The 14,739-nt window shown below is 38.8% G+C and overlaps 1 protein-coding gene across 3 annotated transcripts; it reads left to right on the forward strand.

Annotated features, from left to right (window-relative positions):
- Window positions 1-757: 757 nt before the first annotated feature.
- Window positions 758-14,227, forward strand: LOC121962761 (major facilitator superfamily domain-containing protein 6-A-like). 3 transcript variants are annotated; one of them, XM_042513052.1, is made up of 8 exons: window positions 758-1,013; window positions 3,300-4,848; window positions 7,363-7,460; window positions 9,381-9,542; window positions 9,995-10,093; window positions 10,403-10,695; window positions 12,408-12,411; window positions 13,600-13,689. In XM_042513052.1, the coding sequence occupies exons 2-8, from the start codon at window positions 3,302-3,304 to the stop codon at window positions 13,605-13,607; spliced, it is 2,211 nt and encodes a 736-aa protein (XP_042368986.1). In that variant the 5' UTR covers window positions 758-1,013; window positions 3,300-3,301; the 3' UTR covers window positions 13,608-13,689. The 3 variants fall into 3 exon arrangements, with proteins under 3 accessions (XP_042368986.1, XP_042368983.1, XP_042368985.1); XM_042513049.1 differs by lacking the exon at window positions 12,408-12,411 and having other exon boundaries at window positions 13,600-14,227; XM_042513051.1 differs by lacking the exons at window positions 758-1,013; window positions 12,408-12,411 and adding an exon at window positions 1,269-1,387 and having other exon boundaries at window positions 13,600-14,227.
- Window positions 14,228-14,739: the final 512 nt, after the last annotated feature.

A 14,739-nucleotide genomic window follows, 5' to 3' on the forward strand; every position in this document is an offset into this window, starting at 1 on the left:
TGGCAAAGAAAGAGCAAATCTTCATTTCAGGTGGTTGCATTTCTCAAAATAGTGAAAATTGATCTCTTGATCAGTTTATCACATTAAAATGACATTGAAATCAATCCAAAAATGAGGCCTTAACCCTTTCAAACCTGGATTCAGACACTTTTCACACATATATAAACCTTTGAACCATGAAGAATTGGCTTGATTTCTTAAAAATAAAAAAAATAAAAACATGGGGAAAAGGCAGTGAGCAACTTGGCAGGAAATGTCTCACAAATTTGAAGAAATTACTAGATTTAGAAAATTATTCCAAAAGGGAGGCTTAGTTTTCAGGTACATGTTTTGTACTTTTTACTCATTTTTAGCCAATTTCTTCTTAAGTTGCTCATTGCCTTCTTTCCATGAAATTTGCCCAGCTTTCCATGGGTTAATAGGTATTGCAATGCCTTATATTAATCTGGAAACAGTCTTAAATATTCTACATGGGAAATAGGATTTTATTAATCTAAGTTATCTTATTGACTTTTTATGGCATTGCAATTTGGGTTATTGCAAAAATTGTCTTAGATTTAATTTTGAGTGGCATTGAAAGGGTCTTAAAAAATTCGTGAATTTAACTTGACAAAAACCTCACTGGTTTTGGGTGAAAAATTACATTTTTAATCAGCGGAAGATCCTTCTGCAGATCAGCACAAAGTAACGTGACAGTGGCTTTTATTTTGGAGGCTGGGGCCGGAAGCAGTCGGCTCCATAATGGCGGAGTTGACGGTTGGTTTCGGGACAGGTGGGAGCTCCGGTCTGACGAGCTGCTGTTGTCTTCAATACAAAGAGAGCCAAGCCGGAGAAAAACTTCAAATTTACATTAAAATAAAAACACAAACACGTTACGGTTAAACGTAAACATTATCCGAGAATTAAAAGTCATATTTATGAGCGGTTTTGCGTGAAAAAATGTCCGACAAAGGAGAGAGAAATTCAACAGAAACTGCGCAGTCATAGTTTAATGGGAGCGGTGACCTGAGCAGGTAAGAAAAATAAATTATGTTTAAATTGTGTGTTTTATTTCACGTTTTCGAACGTGTTTAAAGAGTTTAATTTGGGTTACAAGCGGATAAATGGCATAAGGTGTAACGCTGGAGTCATTTTCAGCCTGTTTAACCGGTTTACTGTGTTATTTTTAATTTGTGGCGCCATTTTGGATAATTAGCTTCATTTATTTACATTTCAATGTATTTTATTTGGTTTGTTTTAAGGCTGAAATAAGCTGCCTTTGTTCAAGATAACAATGACTTCCGCATAGGACCCTCAGTGTCAGTCAGTGACGGACAGACGGGTTTCAAAGGCGGGTCCGAGGACCTCCTGCGGCCGTCCTACTGACTTCACCGGTACTGTAGATGCTGTGAGTCTGTATTGATCACCAATGCTTTGATTCTCAGTTTTTAATGTTCTTGTGATATAGTACTGGGTATCCACATAATTCAGAGTTTTATCATTTTTATTTTGCTGATGTAAACCCAAAAAAAGCCAGTTTCAGTGTTTTGTTTTGTTTTTTCATCTCGACCACCATTAAGAACGTTATACTTAGGGACTGTTCTGTATTTATCAGAGGTGGAGTGGCTGTTACAGCTACAATTTTTTTTTTTTTTTGAGCCTCTGTGACTTACTCGGGGGAAATTTATAAACCCCCCTTCATCATCTTATTAAAATTAAAAATAAATAAAGATAAACACTGAAAATGACTTTCTGTATTTGGAAAAAATCAGTGTTTTTTCTCTTTTTATTTTTCTAAATGCCATTGCCATGTATGCAGGTGCACAGAATTTAAAGCTCTTTTTTATTAACGGGGTTTGTATAAACAGTTTATCTTGGGTGAAATTTAAAATGACATGTTGAATGTGATCTTAATTTTGTTGTTATACAGGAGGAGAAGGCTTCATGGGTCTCTGATATTTGATTCTTTTTAAATTATGTAAATCTTTTAATCTTCATCTAAAGAACATTGTGCTTAAGCTTGTGCTTTATAAATACAGTTATTACTATTATTTAGTTATTTTGATAACAGAAGCCTTTGTCCCTAAAGCACTGTTAAGTTAAACGCAGTGTCAGATTTGTGTAACCTTTATACAATTAACAAAACACGGTCAGAGGAGTGATTTAACGGCTCTATGACTCCAGAGTTGTTTGATTAAATTTCAGAGTGAATTAGAGATTAACATGTCAAACAGCCAGTGGCGTCTACTCATTAATCTAGTATAGTTATTTTAATGTGACCTCGATTGATGTGGTCTGAAATTAATTTTTTGTTGTTTTCACATATAAAATGAAGGTTTCACAAATCTAAAAGTGGGTTTCATACTGTGTTAACAAGTAAAGAAGAACAAATACTTATCATACACAAAGATTGTTTGCCTGGTTTAAGTTTTGTTCTATGTATGTATTTTTATAATTAGCCGCTCTATTTAGGGCATTTAAAATCTCTGTAAAATCCCTTAATCATGCTTCAAATCACTAACTATAAAAGGGATTTATTGGCTGTGTGTGCAATATCTAAAGCTCACCAAATGTTCCTCTTAAGAGAGATCTATTTGTATATATTAGTATTGGCTGTTTGATTAATGCCAGATGAAGAGGGGTATTGATTGGAGACAGAAATACATTGTGAATCATTGTAAGGCTCTTTTGCTTTCACATCACTTTTCTTGTGCTGATTTCAGACACCTTTCACAAGTATTTATATAATCACTGATCCCAAATTGGTTTGATTTCTCAGAAAAAGGGCAAAAAGGGCAATGAACAACGTGGTAAGAAGAATTCCACAGACTGCAAGAAATTATTTTTAAAAAGGGAGGGAAAAATGAAAAAAGCTAGGAAAAACTAATAACTCATAATTACATATTTAAAATAATGTTTAAATGTATTCTGATTTCTTTCTTTTTCTTTTTATTATCTTTTTCTTTTTTTAAAGTTTTTACACACTTTTCTGGGTGATTATCTTGTTTGTTTTATTTTGTCTTTCTATTCTTTCTTTAAAAAAAAGTTTAAGTAAATTTTCTTTTACTTTCTACTTGTTTCTTGCTAACTTTTGGGTCATTTTTTCTTTCATTGTTCGTTACCTTTTCCTCATGTTTTTGAAAGAATTCGGGTTTCAAAGGGTTAAAAGAGAGGATCACCTGGATTTTCAATGATTGACAGCTATATTTATTCACAGTAGTGAATGTTTCCTGACAGAAATTGTTGTGTCTGTCAGAGCCGACAGTAAATTAAGCATCATTTGGTTATTGAACGTTACTCCTCATTTTCTTATCTTTCAGATATGGCAGCGGACGACAAGGTTGCCATCCTGACAGACGACGAAGAGGAGCACAAGAGGAAGTATGTGTTGGCCGAGCCATTCAACACTTTGTCCATGGAGCAGCCCGGGGGTGTTCCTGCGACGCCACCGGCCACTTCGGACACGCCGCCTGAGCAGCCGGCGACTTCTCAACCAGATTCGATAGACTGCTGCGAGAGGATGTGCCTCCGCATCAACAGCCACCTCCTCATCTCCAAAGTCTTCTACTTCTTCTTCTACGCCGCCTACGGCTCGCTGCACCCTCTGCTGGCCGTGTACTACAAGCAGCTCGGCATGTCGGCCAGCCGCAGCGGGCTGCTCGTCGGCATCCGCTACTTCATCGAGTTCTGCAGCGCCCCCTTCTGGGGCGTGGTGGCGGACCGCTTCAAAAAAGGCAAAATAGTCCTGCTGTTTTCTGTTTTCTGCTGGTTGGTGTTCAACTGCGGCATCGGCTTCGTCCAACCAGCTGAGATGAAGTGTGAGGAGAAAGGCGCCATTCCACCCACGACGGTGGTGCCTATGACGACGACTCCCTTGTACGGTAACTTCACAGAGCCGAGCAACTCCACAAACCGCACCAGGAGTCGCCGCAGCTATCTAGACCTCCCTGAGATCCTGGCATCCTATTTTAGCGTGCGCCGCAGGTACGAGCGAAGCGTGGACGTCAACGCCACTTCAGCTCCTTTAGAGCCAGCGAACACCACCCAGCAAACGCCAAACATCACCCTCCACATACGAAACACCACCATCATAGCAAACACGACCCACTCCACCACTACAGCCACGAAGCCTCCTGCTCCGACCAAAAAGAAGGAGTACCAGATCATCTACAACAAGGACCAGGTGGAGAGCATCTTTCTGCTCATCCTGCTCGTCATCATCGTGGGCGAGTTCTTCAGTGCCCCCGCCGTCACCATTGTGGACACCGTCACCCTGCAGTACCTCGGTAAAGCTCGGGACCGTTACGGCCTGCAGAGGATGTGGGGCTCGTTGGGTTGGGGTCTGGCCATGCTGCTGGTGGGCATCTGGATCGACCACACGCACCTCACCGTGGTGATCGACGGCATTGGCTGCATCGTGCCCGACTTCCGCCTGCACAACTACCGGATCGCCTTCATCGTCTTTGGCGTACTGATGGGTTTGGCGTTCATCGTCGCCACTCAGTTTTACTTTGAAAAAGGTGGCAACTACCGGCAGGAGATCCCAGAGGGTGTGGTGGAGGACCCGGGCAGCCCCAGAGCATCACCTGAGTCCAGTTCCGCGGACGCCGTCAGCCCTGACGCCACTCAAGAGTTCCACTACAGCGACCTCCTGAAGCTCCTCTGCAGCGTGCGCTACAGCTCCGTCCTGTTCGTTGCCTGGTTCATGGGCTTCGGCTACGGCTTCGTCTTCAGCTTCCTGTACTGGCACCTGGAGGACCTGAAGGGGACGACCACGCTGTTCGGGGTCTGCTCCGTCCTGAGCCACATCTCCGAGCTCGCCGCCTACTTCACCAGCCACAAGTTCATCGAGCTGGTCGGACACATCAGGTAAGACGTCATGAAAGTACTTTTAAACCAGTTTGTGTAAAAATGTGTTTTAAGTCAGATTAAATGTCCAGTCAATCTTGCAAATCAATACTAATCTCCTCATTTTTAGCAACATTATTTGCTTCCAGTACAGCCTGATAATTACAGACTTCAGACAGTTAATAAGGACGTCTTTTTGTGCTTCAGCCTGAGCAGTTAATCTGTCCTCTGCAGCAGCAGCAGTGAGAACAGTGGACGTCTGAGACAAAGCTGTCATTGATGCTCGGGGGGTTTCTGTCGGACTGAATTCAGGGTCGGACCTTACGGGCAGCGGGGACATTTGAGAGCGTGGTGTTAGATTTCAGCTGCAGCTCTGTACCAGATAACACTTAAAGTCTCTGCTGTTGACTCTGACACAACTCCCGAATCGACTTTCTGAACGCTTGATGGACGTTAGTTTTCTTGTGCTGCCTTCGGATGCATTTCACAAACTGTTAAAGCCATTGAACAAATTAGTTTGACTTCTTTTAAAAATATGGGGAAATAATTTGGCAGGAAAAGGTCCTGCAAATTACCCAAAAATTAGTAACATATGATATGAAAATGATCTTAAAGCTATCTTAAGGAAGAAATAATCATTAAAGAATTATGAAATACCTAGGGCAATATATCTGAAAGCAGCACAAGAAAAGTGATGTCACCGGTTTCAGGTTTCACAGGCTTAATATCTTTATTATATCATTATAAGAAATGGTATTAAATTCACTGGATCAGCTTAAAAGATAAATGTTTCCAAGGTATTTTATCTGTAAAAAAGTGCATGTAAAAAGTTATTTAAAACAATATATTTTGATTGCAAAACAACTGTTGCCCGACACTTAAGAAATCAAATAATAGATAAGAACTATTACAAAATAAAAGTGACATTTGCGAACTGTTTTTTCTGCTGTCTCAGTGTGCAGCACGTTAATCTCACACTTCTTTCTTTTTTTCATGTTGTTCAGTCTTCAGAGGAAGTGACACTCTGATACAAACGCACTTTCTCCCTTCCTGTAAACAAACTGCCAGCTGCAGGTTTTTAGCATCTCACCATCCGTTTATAGAGGAGAGGATGCACCACAGGCTGCAGGTGTCCTGTGTCGAACTCGTCCAAAATGCTCACATTATTAGGAAATAAGATTTAAAATCATTTCGTGAGAGATCCGCGACTGTGCCTTATCGGTCCTATCTGTTTGTGTGCTCAGCAAACCGTCTCTGAATGAACAAACACTGAAGTAATCCTGTCTGGTGATGAACGCTGTGAGGGTGTGTCCTGTTCAGATCTGTTTGACTTGCTTGTTTGTCCTGTTAAGAAGAAAGACGTTCACCAAACAACAGCACAGGGATGACTGAAAATGTCAGCTAGCTGTGACAACATAATAACATGGATTTTTGGGAGATAAAGTCAGAAAGTGAAAGACATTTTCCACACTAAACAAAGGTGTTTAAGAAGTTTTTGTGGGTTTTTTTTAAGTTTTACAGAAAACCTACAAAAGCTCACTAACTACTGTTTATTTAACATTTAATTTATTGTTTATAAAAAAAATTCAAGATGAAGAACCAATCACTGTATCTAGCTTTTTAAATATAAAGATTTAAATCTTTGCTTTTTTCTTATATGTTAGTAAATTGAGTATGTTCCAGTTTTGGACTGTTTATGCATCCCCTTGAATAGAGGACACAAGCTGCCAAAATAATAAATAAACACATTTCTCGAAAAATGAATAAACATGTTTTTTAATGTACCTACAGCTGGGCGATTAAACGATAATAATATCAATCACGAAATAACGTTTCCTCGATTGAAATATGAGATGTCGTCGATAAAATGATGATAGAACGCATTCCATTCATGTCCGCTCAGCTCTCATTGTCCGTTGGTGTCTCCGCTGATGTCGCTGTCTGTCCCCTCCCCTCTCGTTCTCCGCCACTGTCTCCGCTGGTGTCTTTGTCTGTCCCCTCCCCTCTCGTTCTCCGCCAGTGTCTTCGCTGGTGTCTCCGTCTGTCCGCTCCCATTTCATGCTCTGCTGTTGTCTCCGAATGTTCGCTCCACTCTCATTCTCTTATTTATTTATTTTTTTTTGCATTTATTTCACTTGTTTAAAATGTGTTTTAGATGTATATTCATTTTGAATGTGTTTTTTTTATTTTTTTTTACTTGTTGAAAATATATATTAAATGTATATATTGTATATTTGGTAAATTTATTATGTGTTAATTTAATTCTATTAAATTTGAAATGTGTTCATTTTTATTTATTTAACATTTATTTTCATGTTCATTTTATTTATGTATATATTTATTTATTTTTTGGCACCCTCTGTCCCATGCAATCTTGGGCTCTGTAATTCTAACAATGATTTTTCACTATTTGTTGCTGTCAGCTTATGTGGTATCATTGAAACAAACTGCAATTAACAAGCTTAATTTTTTCACTTTAGGTATAATTTCACACAGAGTCCTGTATTTACGTTCCTCTCCATCTTTCCCTCTCAGGGTGCTGTACATCGGCCTGGCCTGCAACACAGCTCGCTACCTGTACATCTCGTACCTGAAGAACGCCTGGACAGTCCTGCCCATGGAGGTCCTTCAAGGTAACCTTTCTTTGTCTGCAGGGATTGTGTGGACGCTAGGACCCCGGGGACAGGGCAGGAAGTGGCTGTGTTTGTCCAACAGGACGCTTATCAGGCGGCCTTTTTCCTCCGACTGCCGACAGTTCAGCCTTTTTTGTTATCACCAGTCATTCACAACAATCACAAAGTTTCCCCGGCACCCCACTTCACCCGAAACAACCTCTTTGTAGAAAAATTATAAATATAAATGTCTTAATAATTTCTTAATCACGTTGGATTTATTGGCCTATAATGAGCGGAGTGATCAAACTGAAGTGGATAGATCGTAATCTGTAGGAAAGAGATCAGGGGGAGCAGCTTCTGTCGGAGTCTGGTTGGTTTGTTTGAGATGTCCGCCCTGAGAAAACAGCGACGCCTCACAGAACAAACAAGTAAAAACTAGTTCTATACTCTAAAGTTTGCTGCTTGTTTGTTTTCAGGTGTTTGACCACAACAGAGCCATCCATCATTGTCCTAATTCTGCACAGTAAATAAAACCCGCACACTGACAAATACTGGATTTTTTAGCTAGACACAAATATCAACATTTTTGGATTTACATAGTCTAAATAGTGCACTTGATATGAACTCGGCAAGATATTTTACATCAGAAAAAAATCAGCATATCACTGCTCTCTGGTGGACAAACTGCGTAATGTTTGTAAAATATGTTTGGAGTTTTCTCTAATGCAGTTTCTTGTTATAATGGCTCATTAATGTATGCCAGTGCAGCTCTAATAAAGGCCTTAAATAATAGCAGTCAAACAGAAGGAAAATTGTTAAAAAAAAAAAGATATTTTGATTATTTTGATTAATTGTAATTAACCTGTATATCAGTCTTGAAGTGAGAGGCACCTGGCTGCAGTGGAGGTTCACAAGCACATGTGCAACAGACATCTTTTTTTCTTTTTTATGAACAATAATATCAAACAGTGAAAAAAGAGATAAAACAGGTGTTGAAATTTATATTATTTTAAGTGTGGGGTTTTTATGTATTCTGAAGTGTTTCTCCCGACAATCCTCAGATTTATTTATTTTTATTTTATTTTTTTTTTTTTTAATTTCTTTTTTTTTACTCTTGTCACTTGTCTGTTTTGCTGTGGGTGGTGGGAGAGGCATGGAAAGTATAATTTACTTTAAACCGACAGTCATACATACAAACATACTGTCACTGTCGTAGCTCCATTTTCTTCTTCTTTTTTTTTTTTTTACTGATGTTGAGTCACTGCAGTGATCTGAAAAGATACATACAGCATATAATTATACTGGATGACTGTAGTGACACTAAAGCCGTGCCTCCAGTGTGACATAACTCTTTAAAATCTGAAAGTGTTTGGGGTCCAAAAGACAAAGAACAATCCCCAAACCTTAAAGAAGAAGTAATGTGCTTTAAGGGAGGTTTAAACAAAGCAGTGCTCAGTCCCTGTTAATAACGACAGCCCTGTTGAATCATTTTTCACTATGTTGTGATCACAGTTTCAGTAACCCTGATAAACAAAGTGTGATTTTTACCACTGAGATTTGAGCCAAAACACTCAGAGACAAATGTGGAGACTCTCAGCTGTTCCCTCAAAGATGCGAGATCTCAGTCGAGGGCAAAGTCTGTGCAGAAGGGCCATTTTACACATTTTACTTTCAACAACAAAGAGGTCGCTCATTTCTCTCAATTTCCAAACATTACAGCTGCAGATTTAACACGTACGACTTCACAGGTTTTTGTTTGTAACCAGTTTACAGAGACACAACCAGCTCAGTTAAATGAGATGTTGATGTCTCTGCTGTATTCGTTTGGTCGTCATCTCATTTATCTGTGTTTTTAATGATCTGAGAGCAGTGTCGTCCTCAAAATCATCAGGGAGATTTAAGTGAAAGATAAAGGCTATTTCCCTGTGTGTCCTCCAGGTGTGACTCACGCCTCAGTTTGGGCCGCCTGTATCTCCTTTCTGAGCGCAGCGGTCCCTCCGGCCCTCAGGACGTCGGCGCAGGGCATCCTGCAGGGCCTGCACCTCGGCCTGGGCCGTGGCTGCGGAGCCATGGTGGGAGGAGTGTTTGTCAACTACTTCGGTACGACACGACGCTTTCAATGGAGCATTTTTTTACGCTTAACATTATGAACGCAACAATTTAGTTTCCACTGTGTATTTTAGACTTATTGTAGAGCTGGACGTTCCAAGATTAAACAAAAATACACAGTTTGCCAAAATTTACACCATATGCATGAACACAGCCAAAATTATCAAAAAATGAAGATTGAAAAACACATACAATGAGCCAAACAGTCCCTAAGGGTTAAATACCTTTTTACGAGTTGGTTTATGGTGCATTTATTGTTTTATAATGGGACTGAAAAAAGATAACCGGGATGAAATGTAAGCTGTATTTACTGCAGAAATTTTTTTAAGAAAATTTTCTTGAAATTGTAAATTATTCCAGCCCCCAAAAAAAGCTTTGAGATATTAATACTTGAGGATTTGAGGATTTGAGTAAACACAGTTTTCCTCCTGTTTTCTCTGCAGGTGCTGCAGCAACGTTCAGAGGAATCGGCATGGCCTCCCTCGTCATCCTCCTCGTCTTCGCCTTCATCCAGTGTCTGACCGGAGAGACTGAGGGGAAAGGTGGGGACATTCATTTATAGGACATTAATGTGGACAGACAGAACTGCAGCTGAACTAAAGTGTACTGTTGGTGTCTTTGCTTTCTGATGCTTTTGCTGCAGGTTAAGTAATATTTTGGTTTCTCTGAGGTGAAAAAAATCTAAGCAGACTTTTTTAATACTTTATTGAACTTTTTTCACTTAACAGTCATTAAATCACATGACTCATACATATATATATAGAACAATCAATCACTAAATAGAACAAAAATATTTTTTTTAAATCATAAAAATTTTAATTGAATTTAAAAGATGTTTCCTCTGTCCTCAGAGGACAAAATGCTAGCAGAGAACATCCCGGTCCCCTCCAGCCCCGTCCCCATCGCCACCATCGACCTGGTGCAGAACCAAGCTGCCACCGGTAGCCCCGCCCCGGCTCGCCAGGTCGCCGCGTTGCCCATCAAAAAGACCAAACACCAGGTGGAGCAGGAGGACGTGACCAAGCCGGCCTGGATGCTCACCGGCGCCCCCTGGGTCACCATCGCCTTCGCCATCGTCCAGATCAAGGAGATGATGAACCTGGCAAAGAGCGGCGGACCGCCTACAGAGACTCAACCGCTTCAGGTAAACAAGATTACAAATAAAACACGTTTAGAACAAATAAGAAAAACACCAGAGTTCCTGCTGACACTAATAATACTAATGCTAATACATGAGCTCTAGTTTATTACTTTTATTATTACTTTTTATTAGTTTATTGAGTTGCGCTGTTAGGAGTAACAATACAGAAAACGTAAATATACACAGAGTTATGCAAAGCCAAAAACGTACAGGTGTGAAATTAACCTCTTCTACTCCACCCATCTGTATCACAGTTCCATTTTTTGTCAATTTTAGAATGGACAGGGAGTCTTTTTTCTCTGTGACAACATAATTAGTTGGATTTTGGGGCCGCAAAGTCAAGTAGTAAGACATTTCCACACTAAACAGCAGTGAATTATTTTCAAAAAGGTTTACCAAAGCCCAAAAAAAGACTCAGTTACTGCAGTTGGCAACTAGTTTGGTATAATTTATCCACTCACTCACTCAGGATTTAGCCTCTCAAATGCAGATTTACAGTTTTGTCATTTATGTCAGTAAACTGAGTATGTTTTGGATGTGGGCATGCCACCTTGTATGGAGGAAGGATATTCAAAATAATTAATTAATAAGTCATTCAAATTATTTAATAAATGAATAACTTGATAAATAAGTTAAATGCCATTATGTGCCAAAGTAATATAAAAAATGTCGGCATTTATTTGTAAAATGTGATATAAATTTATATTTGTTTATATATTGTTTATATTCTCTTCTTTATTTAGTTACCTTTGTATTAATGTTATACATTTATTTACTCCTTTTTATATTTTTATGTTATTTATTCATATATTTGTCTTTAAATTATTTTCTGAATTAATACATTTGAATTTATTTTAATTTTTTGAATAATTTAATTCAAATTTTATTTATATTTTTTTAATAGTTTTCTTTTTAATTTTAATTGTAATTTTCTAATGTATTTAGTTTTGTTTCAGTCATTTTGATCTAGTTAATTTTACCTAATTTTATTTTGTCAGTTGATGTGTAATTGTTGCAGACCTAACTGCAGTTAACTAACTATACTTTTGGACACTACTTTGAAGACTGTCGGGACTTGTCCCTCACAAGTCCATAAAGTTATATTTAAACTCTGGGACGGCATTTTTTACCGCTGAATTATCCTCAGAGGTCTCTTCCTCTAAAAACTAGCAGACCACGTTATTTAAAGCGATAAATACACTAAATTATGCAGTTTCACATTAAAAAATTGTGTTTTAACGACGCTTTTTCCCGGCGGGGCTTCTAAACTACAGTGGTCGACGTGAAAACACAAATGTCACTGTCAAGATTTAATGTTTGGTTTGTCCAACCGGACAGTGGAGGAAATGCTCGCTGTGTAGATATAAACAGCTTATTCTAAGGTAACGAAAACATAATGATTTTTATTTTTCAGGTAATTATACATGAAAGAAAACATGCTTATAATATATTCATCTATTTCTGCCCAATATTTCCCTAAATCCTGCACACTACAACTTTAAGGTTTTGTGTAGAAAACTGAAAAACTGACTGGTGTGGCTGGAGCCACTGCTGTGGTCATCAACTAATAATAATAATTATAATTATACTCAGAATAATTTCCATCTGTTGCTACTTTAATTGCTGAATGGCGAAATGTTTCATTGACTTTCACTAACCTGAACTTTCTGACGCTTCCTCCTCTAACTGGCTGCCCACACACACTCACACTGAAGAAAGGTGAGACGTTTTTCGCGTGCAAAGGTTGATGGAAAACTACTGTGTGTGTGTGTGTGTGTGTGTGTGTGTGTGTACGGGGGTGGGGTGGGCGTCGAAGGCTTCTTCGTGTGTGTGTGTATTGATGCATGCGGTGATAGCAGTGACTCATCTCTACCTGTGTGGGCGTGTACATGCATGCATACGTGTTTGCGAACCTCCCCCGCCTTCGTGCATGACATCATGTGAGGTGCATGCATGCTTTCATTTCTCCCCCGCTGATGTCACCCCCCCCAACCCCGCCCTCTCGCCGCCACGTTGGAGGTCCTCGGCTCCTGAGAGGTCAGAGTAGAGCAGCAGATGAAGGGAAGTCAGTCTGTTTTTAAAATCTTAAGTTGTTTAGTTGCATTAACATATTTGCATTAATGTTTTGACTTGTAGCTAGACACTAAGCAAGTTTTATCAGCTAGCTCCTCCCTGTGTTTCTGGATAATTAATTAACTCTTTGAAACCTGGAATCACGTCAGTTTTCCTGTGCTGCTGTGTTCAGACTCCTTTCACATGCATTAAACCATTTGAAACCTGAAAAACACATAATTTAGTATCTTTTAAAATCTGGGGGAAAAGGCAGTAAGTTACTTAGCAAGAAATGCCCTGCAAACTGCAATAAATAAGAAAAGGGAGATAAGAAAATGAACTGATTAATTTTATTTTATTTGATTAAGGAGAGGGAGATACAGTTATTAGAAATGTATTTTTAAGAGAGGAAAATGTCCAGAAAACAATTGATAATATTTTAGCACTTTTCAAGTTAGTTCCTTTATCTTTTACCCCCCATCTTTGGCTAATTTTCAGTTCTTTTTTTTTTTTTTTTTTTTTTTGTCCTTTTCTTGATCTGTGAACTTTCAGGTTATGTTCTTGTTTGTTTTTTTCCTTTTTTTCTGATTTGCGAGGTCATTTTGTTCGTTTTCTTTTATGTCACTTCTTTTTTATTTTTGTGTCTTTTTAGCTCATTTTGTTTTTGTTTCTTAATATTTTCTTTTTTTAAATTTAGATCAAATTTCTCGCTAATTTTGGAAAGAAATCAAGCCAATTTGCTCAAGTTTCAAAGGGTTAAATTTAAGACAGTTATATGGAAAAATATTCCTCCATGTTGTTGCCAAACCTGGCTGCCTGACAACCGCCATCACTGTTTGTTCCTCTCGTTGCCAGGTACCTAATGAGCAGGCGTCGGCCGAGTACAAGGCGATGTCGACGTCACACAGAAACTCGACTGATGACGGCACAGAAACACCCACACAACCAAACACCACCCACCCGCCACCAACAGACTGTAAACAGGACAACGACCAAACGCACCCGTCCTCAGACAGAGGAGCGGAAAACCCGGCGTTTACAGCTGAACACACACACTGACGGTTCACTTAGGAAATATTTACTTTAGCTTTAAATATCCGTCCTAACAAGTCGGTTTGTCTCGAGTTCAGTCTGAAAATGTGTTGACAGGTACTTTTTAGAAATGAGTCAGTATCTTGATCAAACACTGTATTTATATGGATTTATTTTCAACATTTAGCTTGAAATTAGGCCAAAAAAGATCCTAAAATATTCACATTTTTCTCATTTAAGACTCAGACACGACTTGTTTTAATGGACGGTTTTAGCAAAGGGAAGTTTGGAGGTGTGTTTGGTGGCGTTTGTGCCTCAGAGGTGGTTGAATCAAACTCACCTCGCAGCGTTGTGCACTATATTTACTGCTCTTTACTGGTGGACTGTGAAGGATAATTCCTCAAACTTATTTATTAACTTAATTAACATTAAAAAAAAAAAAGCAATGAAATGGGGATTTAATTCAGCAGTTTGATTCCACAATAACATGAAAAAGCATAAAAAAGTGTCTATACCAGCACAACAAAATAGATCTTTTTTGTTCTTTAAATTGTTTAAGTGATTTTTAAAGCACTGTAATATGCAAGTGCTCCACCTTTTTCTGCAGCACAGACAGTTTCTATATTGACAGTGTTGTTGTGGACCAGCTGAGATTGACTTGAGGGCTTATAATTATTAGTGCACAAAATGCCTTAAGTTAAAATTCTCCTTAAAATCCGAGTTAAAGTTTCCTTAAAATCAAAGTGTTTGCACAAAACAACCTTAAGTCTTCTTAAAGTTTCCTCATAATCTTCAGTGTTGACAGTTTTCTCCTTTTCTTATTATTTTGTAATTAGTGAATCTTTTACAGCGAGTTTTTTGGTATTACAGGAGCAAATGACAGGCTGAGGTGCAGCTGCTGGACAGAGCCGTGATCTGAATATCAAAGAAAGCGGATGTGAATATTTAGATAAGAAACATCAG

This window comes from Plectropomus leopardus, chromosome 24 (assembly GCF_008729295.1).
Source record: "Plectropomus leopardus isolate mb chromosome 24, YSFRI_Pleo_2.0, whole genome shotgun sequence".
Taxonomy (NCBI): Eukaryota; Metazoa; Chordata; class Actinopteri; order Perciformes; family Serranidae; genus Plectropomus; species Plectropomus leopardus.

What these genes read in the sequence shown, in the direction of transcription:
- LOC121962761 (XM_042513049.1), top strand. Translation starts at nt 3,302, where the DNA reads ATGGCAGCGGACGACAAGGTTGCCATCCTGACAGACGACGAAGAGGAG. An exon ending in GCCCATGGAGGTCCTTCAAG is followed by an intron (nt 7,461 to 9,380) that starts GTAACCTTTCTT and finishes TGTGTCCTCCAG; the next exon opens with GTGTGACTCACGCCTCAGTT. An exon ending in CGGAGAGACTGAGGGGAAAG is followed by an intron (nt 10,094 to 10,402) that starts GTGGGGACATTC and finishes CTCTGTCCTCAG; the next exon opens with AGGACAAAATGCTAGCAGAG.